This window comes from Lethenteron reissneri, chromosome 56 (assembly GCF_015708825.2).
Source record: "Lethenteron reissneri isolate LAM-NWPU_2019-01 chromosome 56, ASM1570882v1, whole genome shotgun sequence".
Classification (NCBI taxonomy): domain Eukaryota; kingdom Metazoa; phylum Chordata; class Hyperoartia; order Petromyzontiformes; family Petromyzontidae; genus Lethenteron; species Lethenteron reissneri.
Window position 1 is genome coordinate 2,610,444 of NC_083834.1, and position 23,631 is coordinate 2,634,074.

General features: G+C 51.9%; 1 protein-coding gene across 2 annotated transcripts in view; it reads left to right on the forward strand.

The window, feature by feature from the left end:
* The first annotated feature begins 3,303 nt into the window (after positions 1–3,303).
* LOC133356968 (alpha-N-acetylneuraminide alpha-2,8-sialyltransferase-like) overlaps positions 3,304–23,631 on the forward strand; it is a 79,439-nt gene continuing 59,111 nt past the window's right edge. For both annotated transcript variants that reach the window (XM_061574695.1, XM_061574696.1), the window contains exon 1: positions 3,304–3,542. In XM_061574695.1, coding sequence (XP_061430679.1) covers positions 3,445–3,542 — 98 coding nt within the window. In that variant the 5' untranslated portion in view covers positions 3,304–3,444. The remainder of the gene's footprint in view (positions 3,543–23,631) is intronic.

Sequence of the window (23,631 nt, forward strand, 5' to 3'; positions counted from 1 at the left end):
CAACCACTCACCCTCCCCATCACAGACACTCACCCTCCCCATCACAGACACTCACCCTCCCCATCACACTCACCCTCCCCATCACATCCACTCACCCTCCCCATCACAGACACTCACCCTCCCCATCACAGACACTCACCCTCCCCATCACAGACACTCACCCTCCCCATCACAGACACTCACCCTCCCCATCACACTCACCCTCCCCATCACAGTCACTCACCCTCCCCATCACAGCCACTCACCCTCCCCATCACACTCAACCTCCCCATTACAGTCACTCACCCTCCCCATCACAGCAACTCACCATCCCCATCACAGCCACTCACCCTCCCCATCACAGTCACTCACCCTCCCCATCACACTCACCCTCCCAATCGCAGCCACTCACCCTCCCCATCACACTCACCCTCCCCATCACAGACACTCACCCTCCCCATCACAGACACTCACCCTCCCCATCACAGTCACTCACCCTCCCTATCACAGCCACTAACCCTCCCCACCACAGCCACTCACCCTCCCCACCACAGCCACTCACCCTCCCCATCACAGCCACTCACCCTCCCCACCAGAACCCCTCACCCTCCCCACCACAGCCACTCACCCTCCCCATCACACTCACCCTCCCCACCACAGACACTCACCCTCCCCATCACAGCCACTCACCCTCCCCATCACAGTCACTCACCCTCCCCATCACAGCCACTCACCCTCCCCATCACAGCCACTCACCCTCCCCATCACAGTCACTCACCCTCCCCATCACAGCCACTCACCCTCCCCATCACAGTCACTCACCCTCCCCACCACAGCCACTCACCCTCCCCATCACAACCACTCACCCTCTCCATCACAGCCACTCACCCTCCCCATCACAGTCACTCACCCTCCCCATCACAGCCACTCACCCTCCCCACCACAGACACTCACCCTCCCCGTCACACTCACCCTCCCCATCACAGACACTCACCCTCCCCATCACAACCACTCACCCTCCCCATCACAGCCACTCACCCTCCCCATCACAACCACTCACCCTCCCGATCACAGCCACTCACCCTCCCCATCACAGTCACTCACCCTCCCCATCACAGCCACTCACCCTCCCCATCACAGACACTCCCCCTCCCCATCACAGACACTCACCCTCCCCATCACAGACACTCACCCTCCCCATCACAGACACTCACCCTCCCCATCACAATCACTCACCCTACCCATCACAGACACTCACCCTCCCCATCACAGACACTCACCCTCCCCATCACAGACACTCACCCTCCCCCATCACAGACACTCACCCTCCCCATCACAACCACTCACCCTCCCCATCACAGTCACTCACCCTCCCCATCACACTCACCCTCCCCATCACAGACACTCACCCTCCCATCACAGCCACTCACCCTCCCCATCACAATCACTCACCCTACCCATCACAGCCACTCACCCTCCCCATCACAGTCACTCACCCTCCCCATCACACTCACCCTCCCCATCACAGCCACTCACCCTCCCCATCACAGCCACTCACCCTCCCCATCACACTCACCCTCCCCATCACAGCCACTCACCCTCCCCATCACAGCCACTCACCCTCCCCATCACAATCACTCACCCTACCCATCACAGTCACTCACCCTCCCCATCACAGTCACTCACCCTCCCCATCACAGACACTCACCCTCCCCATCACAGCCACTCACCCTCCCCATCACAGCCACTCACCCTCCCCATCACAGCCACTCACCCTCCCCATCACAACCACTCACCCTCCCCATCACAACCACTCACCCTCCCCATCACAGTCACTCACCTTCCCCATCACAACCACTCACCCTCCCCATCACAACCACTCACCCTCCCCATCACAACCACTCACCCTCCCCATCACAGACACTCACCCTCTCCACCACAGCCACTCACCCTCCCCATCACAGCCACTCACCCTCCCCATCACAGCCACTCACCCTCCCCATCACAGTCACTCACCGTCCCCATCACAGTCACTCACCCTCCCCATCACAGCCACTCACCCTCCCCATCACAGTCACTCACCGTCCCCATCACAGTCACTCACCCTCCCCATCACAACCACTCACCCTCCCCATCACAGTCACTCACCCTCCCCATCACAACCACTCACCCTCCCCATCACAGTCACTCACCGTCCCCATCACAGTCACTCACCCTCCCCATCACAGCCACTCACCCTCCCCATCACAACCACTCACCCTCCCCATCACAGCCACTCACCCTCCCCATCACAGACACTCACCCTCCCCATCACAGACACTCACCCTCCCCATCACAGTCACTCACCCTCCCCATCACAGACACTCACCCTCCCCATCACAGCCACTCACCCTCCCCATCACAGCCACTCACCCTCCCCATCACAGCCACTCACCCTCCCCATCACAACCACTCACCCTCCCCATCACAACCACTCACCCTCCCCATCACAGTCACTCACCTTCCCCATCACAACCACTCACCCTCCCCATCACAGCCACTCACCCTCCCCATCACAACCACTCACCCTCCCCATCACAGACACTCACCCTCTCCACCACAGCCACTCACCCTCCCCATCACAACCATTCACCCTCCCCATCACAGCCACTCACCCTCCCCATCACAACCACTCACCCTCCCCATCACAGCCACTCACCCTCCCCATCACAGTCACTCACCGTCCCCATCACAGTCACTCACCCTCCCCATCACAGTCACTCACCGTCCCCATCACAGTCACTCACCCTCCCCATCACAACCACTCACCCTCCCCATCACAGCCACTCACCCTCCCCATCACAGTCACTCACCCTCCCCATCACAGACACTCACCCTCCCCATCACAGTCACTCACCCTCCCCATCACAGTCACTCACCCTCCCCATCACAGCCACTCACCCTCCCCATCACAGTCACTCACCCTCCCCATCACAGTCACTCACCCTCCCCATCACAGTCACTCACCCTCCCCATCACAGTCACTCACCCTCCCCATCACAGCCACTCACCCTCCCCATCACAACCACTCACCCTCCCCATCACAGCCACTCACCCTCCCCATCACAACCACTCACCTTCCCCATCACAGACACTCACCCTCCCCATCACAGCCACTCACCCTCCCCATCACTGCCACTCACCCTCCCCATCACAACCACTCACCAACCCCTCCCACCCAAATCAATCCCACCCCCCTCCGCAACTGCTCAGGCACCCACTCCCCTCCCCACCACCACCACCACCCCCACCACACTCCCTCCACAACTTCACTCTTCTCTCCGACCTCACAGCGACACCCAACTCCCCACAACTCCCCCCCGCTCACCGCTCACTCACGCGGGGTGACGACGCTCCCGAGGTGACCAAGAGAGACAGAGAGAGACAAGGAGTAGCATTCCCCGGGGACCTCGTCCACGCGACGCCATGCTGACGACTCGATCTCCCGTACTCTTCATCTTCGCCGTGTTCCTGTCCCTGGGGATCTGCTACGTCTACTACAAGTCTCCGACTCTCCAATGCGGGTGAAGCGAGCGAGCGATCCAGCGAACTCCGCGACATTTCGCCTATCACCAATTCGCCAGTACTGCCCTTGGTCACGCAGAACGCTCCTGTCATTTGTTACGCTCTTATCTAGGACTCTCTTATCCAGAAAATGTCTGTCCTTCGCGATTAGCACTGTTGGCTTCGTGAGGTGCGAAATAAGTTCAACACGCATGCTTACAACTTCGCTCCCTCGCTTATAGTCGTAACCAGCGTGTACTCTCTGCCTCTCTCTCTCCCATACTCAGCTCGTGCACGACCTCTGTGGGAGTTGATTGTTGTTGAGATTATGACTCGGCATGTGATGCACATGAGTTTACACCACACACTTACTCACTTACTCGTCCACCCACCCACAAGCTCACCCACTCACTCACCCACTCACCCACCCACTCACTCACACAAGCACACACTCACTAACTCACCCACCCAGTCACCCACTCACACACTTACACAGTCACTCACTCCCTCACCAACCCACCCACCGACTCACTCACCCAATCACTCACCCGCTCACTCACACACCAACTCACTCACTCACCCACTCACACTCACACACCCACTCACTCACTCACCCACTCACACTCACACACCCGCTCACTCACCCACTCACTCACCCACTCACCCAATCACTCACCCACTCACACTCACCCACTCACACACCCACTCACTCACCGACTCACTCAATCACTCACCCACTCACGCCCCCACTCACTCAGCCACTCACCGATTCACTCAATCACTCAATCACTCACCCAATCACGCACCCACCCACTCACTCACCCACTCACTCAGCCACTCACTCACTCACACTCACCCACCCGCTCACACACCCGCTCACTCACCCACTCACTCACTCATTCACCCAATCACTCACCCACTCACACTCACCCAATCACACTCACTCACCCACTCACCCACTCACTCACCGACTCACTCAATCACTCACCCACTCAAGCACCCACTCACTCAGCCACTCACTCACCGACTCACTCAATCACTCACTCAATCACTCACCCACTCACACACCCACCCACTCACTCACCCACTCACCCACTCACTCAGCCACTCACTCACGCACTCACTCACTCAGCCACTCACTCACCCACTCACTCACCCATTCAGCCACTCACTCAGCCACTCAACTCACCCAGTCACTCAGCCACTCACTCACTCACCGACTCACCCACTCACGCACCCACTCACCCACCCACTCACGCAGCCACTCACTCATGCAGCCACTCACTCACTCACCCACTCACTCACTCACTCACCCACTCACGCAGCCACTCACTCACTCACCCACTCACCCACCCACTCACCCACTTACACACACTGACATCTCATGAGGAATTGGCGCGTGTGTGTTTGATCGTCTTAGATTAGCGGGAGCGGAAGTGTAGCGGTTAGCGACATGAATTCGATTCCTGCTAAACCGGTCCTGGGTCCAGGTCGACTCGGCCTAAAATGAGTACCTGGTGCGGTGTGTAAACTTCGCCACTTTGGAGACAAAATCGGCCCGGTGTGGTGCGGCCACTCACTCCCTTGTGTGCCAAAGGTGCTCGCGAACAGCACTTTCCCCAACAGTCTGTGAAGGCTATGCGGGGGACCTGTGTCTTTGTTAGTTAATAATTTTTTTTGAGCAAGCTGGCCAAGATTGGGCAATACTGAGCCCACTTTTAACCCAGTCTCAAGGTATATGTACGTGTCTGTATGAGTCTCTATGCATCTCTTTGAGTCTATATATCGAAGCGCATCTCTACATATCTCTACGAGTCTATGCATATCTATGGGTCTCTATGTATATCTGTGAGTCTGTATGAGTCTCTATACATCGCTATGTGTCTCTATGTGTCTCTATGTATCTCTATTGGTCTTTATATATCTTTATGTATCTCGATGAGTCTCGATGTATCTCTATGATGCTCTATGCATCTCTATGAGTCTCTATGTATTTCTATGTATTTATACTGGTAGAAACCTCCATGTTACACCAGCCCACAGGGGATTATTGTGTCCGTCCGTCCGTCGTGCAGGGAGGGGCTGGGTGGGGAGAGAGGGAGGGGCTGGATGGGGAGAGGAGGGTGGGGATGGGTGGGAGGTGGGAGGGGTGGGGCTGGGTGGGGAGGGGAGGGGCTGGTCACCCCGTGGTGCCCTTATAAAACTCAACGTTTAACCTGCTCACGCCGGCTTGTGCCCGCCCTCACAGTAGGCCATATTTGCGGAATACACCACGCCGCCGTTGACCCTGGCCATTGACCGAGCAACCCAACGTTCATACCAGCTCCCTCTGCAGGAATGTGTTAAGTGTGAATCGTCTTCTTGGGTCTTTCGGTAAAGTCACGTATTTAGGTTCAAATAAAATTACAAAAGACTGCCTCAGCAGCTGTCCCATCTTTTTTTTTTCTTCCTGATGATGAACGCTTGTGTTGCGAGCGAAACGTCGTAGTTTTTGTTATTTTTTTGTTATTTTCTTTGAATTCCTGCAGTCACGAAAGCTTTAAGTCAAGATTTAAGTGTGAATTGCTAACAGCACTTGCTCCTACAGTATGTTAAAGCTATACGGGGGGGTCTTTGTTAGTTAATTACGTTCTTGAGTCAGCTGGATTGGGCAATAACTAGCCCACGTTTAACCGAGTCTCCATGTATCTCCTATGTATCTCTATGAGTATCTATGCGTCTATGTTGTTGAGATTATGACTCGGCGTGTGATGAAAACGAGTCATGGGCTCATACTCTTTGGTTCTTTCGGTAAGGTCACGTAGGTATAACGTAAAATGAATCACGACGTTTCGATCGCAACACAAGCGGTCGTCCTCAGGCGGAAAAAAAATTAATCCAGCAGTGGAACATCTGAACCAGCGAGAGAGCAGTTACAACAAGGTTATATATAATAATAATAGGGGTTTTCCCCTTTTTTGGCAACAAAACTGAAACCTTTTTACAAGGAATCATACCTGCATTAACCACAATACTTGTGGTCAAAATGCAAAAAAACCACACTGATAATTTTTGCATTGTCCATGAAACTGATTGGTCCACACCAGAGACGGCTTTCTTTTGAGCCTCGTCTCAATTGGTGCTAGACCAGAGGACGCCAAAAGGCGCACAGCTCAAAGACAATGCACTATCAGAGTAACGAGGGCTCGGGGCTAAGCAAGTACATCATTAGACCTCCTTTGCCAGTACCAAAATATGATAATAAATATAATAATAGGGTTCTGTGACGTTGTTCTGCGTTGTACTTACGGCCCTGTTCTGGATGACGCACAGACCTCACACTGCCAGAGAGTGTTCTTTTTAAATCCTTTATGTTAAGTTCGCTTGCTTGCTTGCTTGCGTGCTTGCTTAGGACCGTGCAAATCTTTCGGTCGTTTTTAACCCACTTCCCGTGATCCAATCGAGCTGACATTTTGCACACAGACTCGTTGTGCGAGACAATTAATGTTTGTGAAAAAAAAATTCCACAATGTTACACTGTTTAGGGAAAACAAATTGAATATTTAATTACCAATTGATTAATACTGGCAGACAATCATCTGACCCATAGGTGGCAGCCATCTCAAGCCAGAAGACGAGAGGACTCTAGCCGCCACGCATATAAAGGATTTATAGTGAAAAACTTTGTTTTTACGGGTTATACTTATTTAACGGTCCATTTGTGGCATCGGCTATCCGCTGCTGCCGCTGCCATTGGCTGTGTGCAGTGGACGATGCGGTTTGGAGGTTGGAACTCGCGAGCAGCTTTCGTGGAAAATCAAACCACCCCCCCCCCCCGTGGGTTTTGATCTTCTGCGTTGGGGCGTCCACAACAAGGAGGCGCGTGCCCGCGAACTTCATCGGGGAGGGGTGGGTGGGTTAGGGGTGGGTGGGTGAACTCGCGTTGCCGAATCGAACTCGGGTCGCCGCGGGTTTCGGAGCGCCGCGCCAACCAACGCATCCACCGCTCCCATCCAATGCCAACGGGCGCCATTCGCCACCACGTGACGGTGACGTCACCGCGGAGCAGCCTCGCGGCCACGTGGAAGGCGTCGACGGCTCGCTGCCGGCAGGAGGTCACGGGGACAGAGCCAGGGTGCCCTGGGTTGACTCACCGAGATGGCTGGAAGACGCACCACCTGTGCCGCTCTCATCCCAAACACGCAGAACAAAGATTCCCCGTATAGCCTGAACAGACTGTTGGGGCAAGTGCTGTTCGCGAGCATCTATGAAGGCCGGCACAGCACACGAGGGGGTGGGTGGCCAACACCACGGCTGGCCGCCTTTGTCTCTCCAGTGACGATGTTTACACACCGCACCAGGTGCTCATTTGAGGCCGAGTCGACCTAGGAGAGGCCCGGGACGGGTTCAGATAATCGTCACTGATGTTGGCCGTGAGCGGGTATCGAACCCGGGTGGCCAGGTTCGTAGCGCAGCGCGCTAACCGCTACACTACCGCTCCTCACACACACGTACACACGCACAAAGACAAAGATCCCCCGTGTAGCCTTGACAGACTGTTGGGGAAAGTGCTGCTAGCGAGCGCCCCATGAAGGCCGGCACGGCACACGAGGGGGTGGGTGGCCAGCACCACGCCCGGCCGCCTTTGTCTCCCCAGTGGCGATATTTATACACCACACCGGGCACTCATTTAAGGCTGAGTAGACCTAGGTGAGGCCCAGAACCGTTTCAAATAATCGTCACCGGTGTTGGCCGTGAGCAGGGCCGGGTCTCGTAACGCAGTCGCGCCAACCGCTAGCCCACCGCTCCCTTTGCACACACTCGGACACAAAGACAAAGATCCCCCGTGTAGCCTTAGAAGACTGTTGGGGCAAGTGCCGTTAGCGACGGGGTCCAAAAGGGCGGCGTCGTCACGCTCTGGGTGGGATCGTTGATTGCGTAACGGTGTCGCGGTGAAGGGGTGGCCGGAGGTTGCTGACGGAGTAATCGAAGGAGGTTAACGGGGTGACCAGGGGCGGCTGACGAGGTGACAGGAGGTGGCTGATTGGGGTGACTGACAGGGTGACCGGAGTTCAGCTGACATGTTGACCGGGGGTGACTACTACTATTCTCACTAAAATAATTCCCACTAATACAATTCCCACTAATACATTTCCTAATCCTATTACGATTCTTACCACTACAATTCCTACCACTACAATTCCTACTACTACAATTCCTAATCCTATTACGATTCTTACCACTACAATTCGTACCACTACAATTCCTACCACTACAATTCCTACCACTACAATTCCTACCACTACAATTCCTAATCCTATTACGATTCTTACCACTACAATTCCTACCACTACAATTCCTACCACTACAATTCCTACCACTACAATTCCTAATCCTATTACGATTCTTACCACTACAATTCCTACCACTACAATTCCTACCACTACAATTCCTACCACTACAATTCCTAATCCTATTACGATTCTTACCACTACAATTCCTACCACTACAATTCCTACCACTACAATTCCTAATCCTATTACGATTCTTACCACTACAATTCCTACCACTACAATTCCTACTACTACAATTCCTACCACTACAATTCCTACTACTACAATTCCTAATCCTATTACGATTCTTACCACTACAATTCCTACTACTACAATTCCTAATCCTATTACGATTCTTACCACTACAATTCCTACTACTACAATTCCTAATCCTATTACGATTCTTACCACTACAATTCCTACCACTACAATTCCTACCACTACAATTCCTACCACTACAATTCCTAATCTTATTACGATTCTTACCACTACAATTCCTACTACTACAATTCCTAATCCTATTACCATTCTTACCACTACAATTCCTACCACTACAATTCATACCACTACAATTCCTACTACTACAATTCCTAATCCTATTACGATTCTTACCACTACAATTCCTACTACTACAATTCCTAATCCTATTACGATTCCTACCACTACAATTCCTACCACTACAACTCCTACCACTACAATTCCTACTACTACAATTCCTAATCCTATTACGATTCTTACCACTACAATTCCTACCACTACAATTCCTACCACTACAATTCCTAATCTTATTACGATTCTTACCACTACAATTCCTACTACTACAATTCCTAATCCTATTACGATTCCTACCACTATAATTCCTACCACTACAATTCCTACCACTACAATTCCTACTACTACAATTCCTAATTCTATTACGATTCCTACCACTACAATTCCTACCAGTCCAATTCCTACTACTACAATTCTTAATCCGACAACGATTCCGACTACTCCGGCTCGTACTACGCGTTAAACGGACTTTAGGTCAGTGGCCGCGACTCGAGTTATTACACCTCGTCTTGCGATAACCACTTCTTCTGAACTTTTCTCACGCTCGCGTGACGTCCTGTGACACCTCTAACTTCCGTTGTGGGGGGTGGGGGAGGAGAGGGAGAGGGGGAGAGGGGTGCCGAAAGGTAGTTCGGTGTTATAGCAGCGATAGAAGATAAATACAGAGTGAATGAATAGAGCGAGCGAGTCACTGGAGTGAATGAATGGAGCGAGCGGGTGATTGGAATGAATGAATGGAGCGAGCGAACGAGTGGCTGGAGTGAATGAGTGCAGCAAGTGACTGGAGTGAATTAATGGAGTGAGCGAGCCACTGGAGCGAATGAATGGAGCGAACGAGTGAATGGATGGAGTGAATGAATGGAATGAATGAATGGAGCGAGCGAGTCACTGAAGCGAATGAATGGAGCAAACGAGTGAATGGAGTGAATGAATGTAGCGAGCAAACGAGAAGCTGGAGTGATTTAATGCAGCAAGTGACTGGAGTGAATGAATGGAGCGAGCGAATGGAGTGAGTAAATGAATGAATGGAGCCAGTGGTGGACCATCAATCGGTGAATCGACAATAGTTGGGCAGTTGCTTCACTCCCGAAATCCTGACGGTGCCGGTCCAAGCGGTTCATGGGTGGCGCCGTTCCCCTCCCGGTTGGCTTAGAAAGAAGATTTTTTTTTTGTCAATTAAAAAAAAAAAAATTATTCATTCCCCAGCGTGTAAGGGCCTCGCTACTGAACTTCTCCGTTGCTCATTTTGTTCCAGAAGCGACCTTGGCTATCAACCAATGATTTCTCCAACGAAACTCGGCATGTTATCGTCGTCGTCATCGATGTGTTGAAATTAATAGCGGCAGCCAAATTGTTGCTCAACGCGTGGCGTTCATTCTACAGTAAATGTTGGAGGGGGGAGAATACCCCGGAGGAATCCGGAGAAAAATATACTCCAAAAAAACAGCAGCAAGCGTCATGGTTGAGATTGAACCCACGACCTCCTGTACACCAGGCGAGGCAGTTAACATCTCCTAGCCACCGTGATGACGATGATGATGAGAGAGAGAGAGACACGCTAACTCCAAATACACAGCAGCAGGCGTCAGGGTCGGGACCGAACCCACGACCTCCTGTATACCAGGCGAGGTAGTTAAAATCTCCTAGCCACCGTGATGATGATGACAGAGAGAGAGACACGCAAACTCCAAATATACAGCAGCAGGCGTCATGGTTGAGATCGAACCCACGAACTCCTGTATACCAGGCGAGGTAGTTAACATCTCATAGCCACCGTGATGATGATGAGAGAGAAAGAGACACGCAAACTCCAAATATACAGCAGCAGGCGTCATGGTTGAGATCGAGCCCACTACATCCTGTATACCAGGCGAGGTAGTTAACATCTCATAGCCACCGTGATGATGATGAGAGAGAGGGACACGCAAACTCCAAATATACAGCAGCAGGTGTCAGGGTCGGGACCGAACCCAAAACCTCCTGTATACCAGGCGAGGTAGTTAACATCTTATAGCCACCGTGATGATGATGAGAGAGAGAGAGACACGCAAACTCCAAATATACAGCAGCAGGCGTCAGGGTCGGGATCGAGCCCACTACATCCTGTGCACCAGGCGAGGTAGTTAACATCTCCCTCGGGAGCGTCTGTGCAAGAGGAGTGGAAGAGGCGATGTGGGGGGTGTGGGGTGGGGCAGCGTTGAGCCTCGCCCTGCCCCTTAGCTCCAGGTGTCCCATTCCCATCCGCCGCTTGTTTTGTGGTCGTGGTGTAACATTCCTCTCCTGTCGATAGCCCTGAAGCCCCTAAACCCTGACCGCCACGATGGCGACAGCGCGCAGTGCCATTGGGCCACACACTAGTTGTTGACTACACACACGAGTTCACTACACACACGAGTTCACTACACAAGAGTTGTTCACTACACACACGAGTTCACTACACACACGAGTTCACTACACAAGATTTGTTCACTACACACGAGTTGTTCACTACACACACGAGTTCACTACACACACGAGTTGTTCACTACACAAGAGTTGTTCACTACACACACGAGTTCACTACACACAAGATTTGTTGACTACACACACGAGTTCACTACACAAGATTTGTTCACTACACACACGAGTTCACTACACAAGAGTTGTTCACTACACACACGAGTTCACTACACAAGAGTTGTTGACTACACACACGAGTTCACTACACAAGAGTTGTTGACTACACACACGAGTTCACTACACACACGAGTTCACTACACAAGAGTTGTTCACTACACACACGAGTTCACTACACAAGAGTTGTTCACTACACACACGAGTTCACTACACAAGAGTTGTTCACTACACACACGAGTTCACTACACAAGAGTTGTTGACTACACACACGAGTTCACTACACAAGAGTTGTTGACTACACACACGAGTTCACTACACACACGAGTTCACTACACAAGAGTTGTTCACTACACACACGAGTTCACTACACAAGAGTTGTTCACTACACACACGAGTTCACTACACAAGAGTTGTTCACTACACACACGAGTTCACTACACAAGAGTTGTTGACTACACACACGAGTTCACTACACAAGAGTTGTTCACTACACACACAAGTTGTTCACTACACAAGAGTTGTTCACTACACACACGAGTTCACTACACAAGAGTTCAATCTTGATTTGAAGTTTTCGTGACTGCAGGAATCCATACTCTTTGGTTCTTTCGGTAAAGTCACGTAGATAGAAAGTAAAATGAATCACGACGTTTCGGGCGTAACACTAGCTCATCGGATTCCTCCAGTACTAATAAAGACTCTGACTTGGATTTTTTCTCATTCCCTCTATCCCCAATTCCAATCCGGGGTTCGCCCTCTCCGTTCCACCTAAACGAAGAACACAAGCGTCCGTCATCAGGTGAACGCTTGTGTTGCGCCCGAAACGTCGTGTTTCATTTTGTTTTATACCTACGTGACTTTACCGAGTGAACCAAAGAGTGCACAAGAGTTGTTCACTACACACACGAGTTCACTTACACAAGAGTTGTTCACTACACACACGAGTTCACTACACACACGAGTTCACTACACACACGAGTTCACTGCACACAAGAGTTGTTCACTACACACACGAGTTCACTGCACACACGAGTGTCATCACAGCCTCCGACACAAGAGTGGATTTCCACTCAGATTCGTGCGTCAAGTCAACGCGTGCGTTCGCCTGTCGAACTTCCTTCGCACCGTGCGCCGTGTCACTTCCGATCCCTTCCCCCGCGCCTCCATATCAGCAACGGCTGTCCACGTGCCGTGCGAAAGATGTACAACCACAACGTGCACTACAGCCAGCCCCAGCCAGCCCCAGCCAGCCCCAGCCAGCCCCAGCCAGCCCCAGCCAGCCCCAGCCAGCTAAGTGGAGGAATTCATTGAGTGATCGCATCACAGGCAAAGGTCAGCTGTGTCTGCGTGCTGAGACGAGGAAGTTGCAATGTCCCCACTCAGGATTTACCCGTCCGGGCGACTGCGGCGAGCGAGCACGCGTAGCCAGCACCGCTCCAAGCCGCCTTTGTCTCCCCCACCACCCCCCCCCCCCCCCAAGGCTGATAACGTTTCCACCACCGCACCGGGTGCTCATTTAAGGCTGAGTCGACCTACGGGGGGAAGGGGGTGGGGAAGGCCGGCATGGGACACGACAGGTGTGTTGTTGGCAGCATCACGCCCGGCCGCCTTTGTATCTCCCTAGGGGCAATGTTTGCACAGCGCACCAGGTACAGTGTTCATTTGAGGCTGAGTCGACCTAGGGGTGGGAGGGCCGGGGTGGGGGGGGGGGGAGACTCCAGGACCGGTTCAAATATTTACCACTGATGTTGGCTGTGAGCATTGCGGCGGAGGGAGCGGTGGGGGGGGGGGGGGTTTGATCAAACTTCACCGCGCTGATCAGGCAGTGAGTGTGAGTGAGATGCGGTCTGCAGGTGCGGTTCGGGTATACCTGCCGCCCTGGTCAATACCGCGCTGGGTGATGAATCTGGCGATGTGCTCCCAACAGTTGTGACCCCCCCTCCCCCCGATCCATCTCTTTATAACGAAGCGTGCTTTGCTTTGCTGCGTGTTTTTGTTTTTACAAATAAAGAATTAGTGTAACTCTTAAATAAACGCGTGTGGAATTATTCGAGCCTTCCCAGCGAGGAGGTGTGTCGCCCGAAACGACGGACGTGGTCGGATGGCAGCGAGGAGCCCAGCCAACGCGCTACCTAGAACCAGAACCCACGAGTGGCGGTAGGGGGTAGGGGGTGGGGATGTGGGGAGCGGTGGTGCAGCGGTTAGCGCTACGCTGCGCTACGAACCCGGCGACCAGAGTTCGATTCCCGCTCACGGCCACCAACGCCAAGTGACGATTATCTGAACCGGTCCTGGGCCTGCCCCCCCCCTAGATCGACTCAGCCTCAAATGAGTGCCTGGTGCGGTGTGTAATTATCGTCACTGGGGAGACATAGACGGCCGGGCGTGGTGTTGGCCACCCACTCCCTCGTGTGCCGTGCCGACCTTCATAGGTGCTTGCAAACAGCACTTGCCCCAACAGTCTGTGCAGGCTATACGGGGGAACTTTATCTTTGTGGGGGTGGGGGGTCGGGGTTTGTTTACAAATTGTGCCGCAGGTAGCCACAGGTGAGTCGAGGGGGCAGATCGCGGACAAAGAGATTCCCGAGATAGTCGGGCGCTGGGAGATCCACGAAGGCTCACAATGGGCACGTCTACATCACGGCGTCGATAAGGGTTTCTGGGGAAAAAAAATTCTTGTTTTTCTTGTTTTTCTTGTTTTTCTTCTTCTTGTTATGTTTGCTGTTCTTGTTGTTCTTGTTGTTCTTCTTGTTGTTGTTCTTCTTCTCGTTCTTCATATTATAGTTGTTCTTGTTTGTTTTACTTCTCCTTGTTATGTTTGCTGTTCTTGTTCTTCTTCTTCTGCTTCTTCTTGTTCTTGTTGTTGTTCTTCTTCTTGTTCTTCTTGTTATTGTGGTTCTTGTTTGTTATTCTTCTTGTTATGTTTGCTGTTTGTGTTCTTGTTGTTGTTGTCGTTGTTCTTCTTCTTGTTCGTTTTCTTCTTGTTCTTGTTCTTCTTCTCGTTCTTCTTATTATTGTTGTTCTTTTTTGTTATTCTTCTCCTTGCTATGTTTGCTGTTCTTGTTCTTGTTGTTGTTGTTCTTCTTCTTCTCGTTCTTCGTATTCTGTTTTTTCTTTTTTGTTATTCTTCTTGTTATGTTTGCTGTTCTTGTTCTTCTTATTATTGTTGTTCTTTTTTGTTATACTTCTCCTTGTTATGTTTGCTGTTCTTGTTCTTGTTCTTCTTCTGCTTCTTCTTGTTCTTCTTGTTGTTCTTCTTGTTATTGTTGTTCTTGTTTGTTATTCTTCTTGTTATGTTTGCTGTTCTTGTTCTTGTTGTTGTTGTCGTTGTTCTTCTTCTTGTTCTTGTTCTTCTTCTCGTTCTTCTTGTTATTGTTGTTCTTTTTTGTTATTCTTCTCCTTGTTGTGTTTGCTGTTCTTGTTGTTGTTGTTGTTGTTGTTCTTCTTGTTGTTCTTCTTCTTGTTGTTGTTGTCCTTCTTCTTTTCGTTCTTCTTATTCTGGTTGTTCTTGTTTGTTATTCTTCTTCTTGTTATGTTTGCTGTTCTTGTTCTTCTTGTTTTTGTTGTTGTTGTCGTTGTTCTTCTTGTTGTTGTTGTTCTTGTTGTTGTTGTTCTTCTTCTTCTAGTTCTTCTTATTATTGGGGTTCTTGTTTGTTATTCTTCTTGTTATGTTTGCTGTTTGTGTTCTTCTTGTTCTTCTTCTTGTTCGTTTTCTTGTTGTTCTTGTTTTTGTTGTTCTTCTTGTTCTTGTTGTTGTTGTTTTTCTTCTCGTTCTTATTATTGTTCTTCTTTTTGTTCTTCGTCTTCTTCGGTGAAGGGGGCTGACACGGCCGTTGTCGGTGCACGTTCTGCTCTCAATTCGTGGCGTTGTCCTCTTCACTTCGCTGTCTCGTGGTGTGTGCCGGTCTGTGGGGATCTTTCCATTCGGCAGAATTTGTGCGGCGGTGTCGTTGTGGGACACCGTTGACAGTCTTTTTCCTGCTGGTGGTGTCGCTCCCTCGGTGTCTAAGGAGGCACCAGGAGCTTTTAATGCCCTGAGTTGAGTGAAATCTGATGACTCCGTCGCTTCTGGCGACCACCTTTGTTTTCTGGATTCATTTAGGGTAGTGCCTCCTAACCTGTTACTGCAGCCTTGCACCCCTTTGAATCCATTATGGAACACGATTTTTGTTCCTGGGTAGTAAGTGTTATCTTCTAATTGCTTATGCCTCAAAAGTATAGAAAATGGCTATTATTCCCCACAAACTTTGCTTTTGTGACCAGGACTTCACGTGAAAGAATGACACAAACGCACACGTTTTCTCATAAAAAATAGGTACATTGCAAAACATCACTGTCCTGGTCACAAATGCAAAGTTTGTTGGTACTAATAGCCATTTTCTGTACTTTTGAAGCATAAGCAATTAGAAAATAACACTTACTCCCCAGAAACAAAAACACATTTGTATTTGTTACACAGTGTTCTCAATTATTAACAAACAATGTAATAATGCGTTTCAATGCATTACCTTCAAAACTAAAGTCTGGCCATGTCTCGCTACCCCCCCCCCCCCCCACAAAGGCCATCTGGCACCCCCAGAGACGGTGCGTGCACCCCAGGTTAAGAACTACTGATTTAGGGAGCCCAGAAGAGCATTCCCACATTCTGGCCTTCCTGACTGTTTATTTCGGGAGCAGGGACTCGCTTCGTTCGCTCCGGCATGTCAGTGCATCCCCGCCCGGTAACCCCCGAGGGATGTGTGAGTGGGACGCTTTGAGCAGAAGCTTGGTGAAACGTGCCCATAGTTTTCTGACTTTGGTGGGGATCCGGGAGACGATTTCTTAAGTTTTACCGTGGCGCAGAGGGTGTGGGGCGTGATCGTCGAGATTTAGAACCCCGATATTGCACTGAGACCAGTTCGGGAAGTAGCCCAGAACGCTTCTGGAAGCACACACACACACGGCGGTTCACCCGAACTGGCAAACGCGATGACAAAGCCACTGGGGTCGGGCTTTTGATTCGTTCCTCCGTCGTGCCGAATGAAAGGGGCCTTCCATTCTTTAGCCATAGGAGCAGGAGGTGACGGGTTTACCAGCTTGCTGCCCAGTCGACGAACTACCCTTCTCCGCAGGTTTCAATTCGGTCGCATAGCCCCAGGCCGTGTTGATGGCTGTTGGAGTCGCCGGTGGCATGCTTGGGGCTCCGCGCCGCGCTTGGAGGTTTGTAGACATTTCTCACAGAAGTACATCCTCGATTTCCCGATGACGATGAGGGCGACAAAGGTGGTGGTGGTGGTGGCTGTAGGTTAGTTGTTGTTTCTTTCAGGCTCGTTGTGGCAGGATCCTTAAGATGAGATTCCTTGCCGGTCCGTGTCTGCGATGGTTGGTGGCTGTGGCAGCTAAAGCAGAAATCCAGGAGTGGTGGGGTGGGGGGATTTTCACTTTTGAGGCTCTTCCGTTGTCTCCGTTGTCGTCGTCGGCTGGACTTGGAGCTTCTCGGAGCCAGGAGGATGTCGAGCCGTGTGGACTCCGAGCAAACATCCCACAAAGGTCGCACCTGGGCCTCGATAGCCCCCCCCTTCCTCCCTGCTCTACATTTAGACGACACAGAAGTAGCAACGCCCCCCCACCCACCTGACCCCACGCTGTGATAAGTTTGGCCCTGACAAAGGACCGCTTTGGCATTGCTGCAAATCCTGATTGGGGAGGGGCCTTTTCGGGCGTTTGATCGCCGGGGACGACGACATTAGTTTGTGACGAGCGCGTCACACACGGGAAAGTCGTCATCTTCTCCAGCAACGCTCTATAGACACGACTCCATAGACAATGCCCCATTGATAGCATTTCATTGATAGCGCTCCATTTATAACGCGCCATTGATAACGCGCCATAGGCCCCACCCCGTAGAGACAATTCCATTGATAACACTCCATCGGCCCCACCCCATAGACACCTTTCCATTGATAACGCTCCATTGATAACGCTAACGCTCTATAGGCCCCACCCCATAGACACCATTCCATTGATAATGCTCCATTGATAACGCTCCATTGATAACGCTCTATCCCTTAGACACCATTCCATTGATAACGCTCCATTGACAACGCTCTGAAGTTCTACACTCCATTCATAACGCTTCATCGACACCGCTCCATAGACAACGCTCCATAGGCACCGCTCCATCGTTAACGCTCCGTCGATAACGCTCCATTTAAAAACGCTCGGAATTTCAACGCTCCGTTGTAAGACATCTCGCTCAATGAGCCTCCACATTCCGCGTGCCCAATGGCGCCCCAGGCTGCTCGTCCAGCCGAACTGGGGGCCCAGCGGCTCGGAGGCGGGTGGGCGGTGAGCGTGTCGATGCACGCTCCAGCCCGAATCGCGCTTGTGAGGTTTGAGTGGATGATGATTTATGCCGTTTCGTGACGGGCTGTGTGTGTGGCTGTGTGTGTGGCTGTGTGTGTGTGTGGCTGTGTGTGTGTGGCTGTGTGTGTGTGTGTGGCTGTGTGTGTGTGTGGCTGTGTGTGTGTGTGGCTGTGTGTGTGTGTGGCTGTGTGTGTGGGTGTGTGTGTGTGTGGCTGTGTGTGTGTGTGTGTGTGGCTGTGTGTGTGTGGCTGTGTGTGTGTGGCTGTGTGTGTGTGGCTGTGTGTGTGTATGTGTGGCTGTGTCTGTGTGGCTGTGTGTGTGTGGCTGTGTGTGTGTGGCTGTGTGTGTGTGTGGCTGTGTGTGTGTGTGGCTGTGTGTGTGGGTGTGTGTGTGTGTGTGTGTGGCTGTGTGTGTGGCTGTGTGTGTGTGTGGCTGTGTGTGTGGGTGTGTGTGTGTGGCTGTGTGTGTGTGTGGCTGTGTGTGTGTGGCTGTGTGTGTGGGTGTGTGTGTGTGTGGCTGTGTGTGTGTGTGGCTGTGTGTGTGTGTGTGGCTGTGTGTGTGTGTGGCTGTGTGTGTGTGTGGCTGTGTGTGTGTGTGGCTGTGTGTGTGTGGCTGTGTGTGTGTGTGGCTGTGTGTGTGTGGCTGTGTGTGTGTGGCTGTGTGTGTGTGGCTGTGTGTGTGTGTGGCTGTGTGTGTGGCTGTGTGTGTGTGTGGCTGTGTGTGTGTGGCTGTGTGTGTGTGTGTGGCTGTGTGTGTGTGTGGCTGTGTGTGTGTGTGGCTGTGTGTGTGTGTGGCTGTGTGTGTGGGTGGACGCGGTGTTGGCCACCCACCCCCTCGTGTGCCGTTCTGGCCTTAGGTAGGTGCTTACTCGCTAACAGCACTTGCCTCAACAGTCTGTTAAGGCTACACGGGGGAACTTTGTCGTTGACTACGGTAGTGGTAGCGCTACGAACCCGGCCACCCGAGTTCGATTCCCACTCACGGCCAACACCGGTGACGATTATCTGAACCGGTCGTGGGCCTCCACCTAGGTCGACTCAGCCTCAAATGAGTACCTGGTGCCTCCCCACTGGGAAGACAAAGGCGGCCGAGCGTGACGCTGGCCACCCACTCCCTCGTGTGCCACAATGCCAGCCTTCATAGGTGCTACTCCCTAATGGCACTTGCCCCAACAGTCTGTTATAGGCTGCACGGGGGATCTTTGTCTTTGTGTGTAATGGTGAGGGAGTGGTAGTGTAGCGGTCAGCAGGCTGCTAAGCGGAGGTGAAGGTATGGGTGGATGGGTGGGTGGGGGCGGAGGGTTTGGCCGGAGGGGTGGGTGGAGGTGCATGTGGGGAGCGGTGGTGCAGCGGTTAGCGCTATGCTGCGCTACGAACCCCGGCGACCCGAGTTCGATTCCCGCTCACGGCCATCACCGGTGACGATTATCTGAACCGGTCATGGGCCTCCCTTAGGTCGACTCGGCCTCAAATGAGTACATCTGGTGCGGCGTTCAAATAATCGCTACTGGGGAGACAAAGGCGGCTGTGTGTGGTGTTGGCCACCCACTCACTCGTGTGGCGTGCCGGCCTTGATAGGTGCTCGCTAACAGCACTTGCCCCACCAGTGTGTCCAGGCTATACGGGGGATCTTTGTCTTTGTTTCGGGTGTGTGTGGAGAGCGGGGTTATTGCGGTCAGCTCGCTGCACTACGAACCCCGGCGACTCGGGTTCGATTCCCGCTCACGTCCAACACCGATTATCTGAACCGGTCATGGGCCTCCCTTAGTTCGACTCGGCCTCAAATGAGTACATCTGGTGCGGCGCTTAAACATCGCCACTGTGGGAGACAAAGGCGGCCGGGCGTGGCTGCTGGGCCACCCACCCCATCGTTGTGCCGTGCCGGCCTTCATAGGTGCTACTCGCAAACAGCACCTTGCTCCAACAGTTACAGGCTAAAACATTAAAATTAATCAAAGTCAAATAAAATAAAAATCACGACGTTTCGGAGGCAACACAAGCTTCCGTCTTCAGGTGGAACCGTCACAGCCACGACAGCTGTATCAAGTAAATGAGAGATTGCAGGAGCTACCACTCCGTTTATTTAATGGTTGGAGAAATATAAACGGAGTGGTATCTCTTGTAATCTCTCATTTACTTGATACAGCTGTCGTGGCTGTGACGGTTCCACCTGAAGACAGAAGCTTGTGTTGCCTCCGAAACGTCGTGATTTTTATTTTACTTTTATTAATTTTAATGTTTTACCTACGTGACTTTACCGAAAAAACTTAAGAATATGAATCATTGCAGTCACGAAAACTTCAAATCTAGAGTGACAGGCTATACAGGGGACGATGGGGGTTAAAAATGTTGTCTTGGGGGTGTCAGTAAAATGCACCTGCAAATAACTCTCAATGCAGCGACGATCATCCATCCAGGGCCCCACTCGGAACCGCGAACGGCCTGGACTCAAACCGGGAATTTTACACTTCCTATTGGGTTGCTTTAACATATTTTGCCATGCCCATTGAAAGGGTGAAAACCTAATCTTACTTGTTTTTTTCCACGCGGAAATGTTATCATCGCTCGCGCCTGTGATTTGCATCGCCGCCCCACCATCTTCCTCATAACACCGACATGGGGGAGGAGAGGGGTGATTGTCCAGATAGTCCACGCATGCTGCTGCTACGGCTGCTGCATTTGGCACGCAGTTCAAAGGGACGGCCTCCACAGAGCCGGAAGGATGCCCTGGTGGTCCCAACCTTTTAACTTGCGGGGGGGGGAGGGTATCTCCCCCCTCCTCCTCCTTCTCCTCCTCAGTGTGCCGGGTAATGCCCTGGCAGGAATGAGTCAACATCGCCTCGCCAGACACACCGAGGATTGTTATTGTGTTGTACGCACGTAGCCAACCATAATGATCAGAGGATGCGGTGACTGTGTGGGTGGGTGACTATGTGAGTGAGCATGTTCAAGTTCATGTTCATGTATTAGGTATAGCCCTGTGAGCCATTCGGCTCTTGAATCGGGTGCAACCGCAACAAACAAAAACATGAACAAGAAAACATCTTAAAGTGAATATGTGACTAAGTGCAAACAGAAAATCCAAGAAAAGACAGCAAAATATTGCAGAAAAAACACCGTACACCAACAACCACAAGACAACTAAGATTAAGGCCATCAGTCTTACTCCGTACTGCAACAAACAAACGTGGCCAAACCAGTAAACTTTTCGAAATCATCAAAATAAAGCAATGATACAGTGATCATAGGAACTGTGACGGAATTTTCACAATAAACGACAAACAACATGTACCACCAAACCCTGCAGCCATAGCTGGCAGCATGAGTCTCTCCACAACAGCAGGAGCATCAGTCGGAGTATTGCACCCAACAGTTCGTGCTCACTGATCATGATCACGTGGCACCGCGTGCAAACCACGTGGTGTGGCACGAGCACGCGGCACCGCGCGCACGTGGCACCTCGTGCAACCACGTGGTTTGCACGTGTAATGAGCAACTTCCACGATACGTCGTGTAAAGAGTACTTCTTTATTTCTCACACTGGGCACAACACAGGCCAATACTTATTCCTCCTCACAGTACAACACGAGGTATTAACGTCTATACTGGCTACACACTCGGCGTGGTCCCATCGCCCTCACTCGGCTACGCCGCTGGCTGGCGGCGTGGCGATGACGACGATGGAAGCCACGCAGGAGATCTTCCACGTGGCTGGACGACGGAGAGAGATGTCGGCGAGCAGCAACGCAGCCGGGACCCAAGACCTCACACACGAGCCCCGAGCCCCGGGTCCGCTCCTCCTTATATCCCCCCAGGCCCTCTCGTGGAACCTTCGAGCAGGTTCCCGAAGTTTCTCGGCGAACCCCAGATGCACCTCCTTCTCTGATTGGTTGTTACTTAACCGTGCCCGTACCTGTGATTCCCCTTCCAGGCCAGCAGGTGTCACACTGTCATTACACACGTGTAGTGATGACTTGACAGACTTCTCTTGAGGTGGCACTTTATTGAAGACACGTTCACTTGACATCAGGCAGAGATCCCCGACTGTAACAGCCCCGAGTGTCCCTCGCATCTTCCTTATATACCAACCCAGGTCACGCCCCCCTTCTCGATCCGTCTCGTTGACTGGACGCTCGCTCCACCGGCAAACTCTACCGTCCTCTTCCATCACCTGACCACGCTCCCTTCTCGAATAATCCCGTAACGACCAGTCCCTTCGCACTCACAACTGACTCCCCTGTCATTACCTCCCGTAGCCACCGGTCCCTTCACACTCACAACTGACTCCCCTGTCATTACCTCCCGTAGCCACCAGTCCCTTCACACTCACAACTGTTACCCCTGGCATTACCTCCTGTGGCTGCCAGTCCATTCGCACTCACAGCTGTTACCCCTGTCATTACCTCCCGTGGCTACTAGTGCATTTGGACTGCAGGCTGACTCCCGTGTCATTACCTCCCGTGGCCACTAGTCCATTCGCACTGCAGGCTGACTCCCCTGCCATTACCTCCCGTGGCTTCTAGTGCATTTAGACTGCAGGCTGACTCCCCTGCCATTACCTCTCGTGGCCACTAGTCCATTCACACTGCAGGCTGACTCCCCTGCCATTACCTCCCGTGGCTACTAGTGCATTTAGACTGCAGGCTGACTCCCCTGCCATTACCTCCCGTGGCCACTAGTCCATTAACACTGCAGGCTGACTCCCCTGCCATTACCTCCCGTGGCTACTAGTCCATTAACACTGCAGGCTGACTCCCCTGCCATTACCTCCCGTGGCCACTAGTCCATTAACACTGCAGGCTGACTCCCCTGCCATTACCTCCCGTGGCCACTAGTCCATTAACACTGCAGGCTGACTCCCCTGTCATTACCTCCCGTGGCCACTAGTCCCCTCACGCCGCATGCAGGCTCTTGTATCATACATATGTATGTTTAACTTCTTTCACAACGTACGTAGACAACCCTGCTAATATGGTGAGTGAGTGATTGGGTGAGTGAGTGATTGGGTGAGTGAGTGAGTGAGTGAAACCACTGTGGTTTCGACCAGGATGGTTTTGCACGCACAGCAATTCATCTGTTCGCATGTTACAGCAGAGGTGTAGGGCATTCCAAAAGGCCTTCCATCGTGGATTTGTTGACCTGGCGAAGGCCTATGATATCATCAATAGGCCAAAGTTCTGGGTTATTCTTCGTGTTTTTGGGGTCCAGACCGTCTGCTCACAACCTATAAACTAAACTTAGATATTATTCTAACCAGGTAAAGGCCACTGAGCTCTGTAACTCTT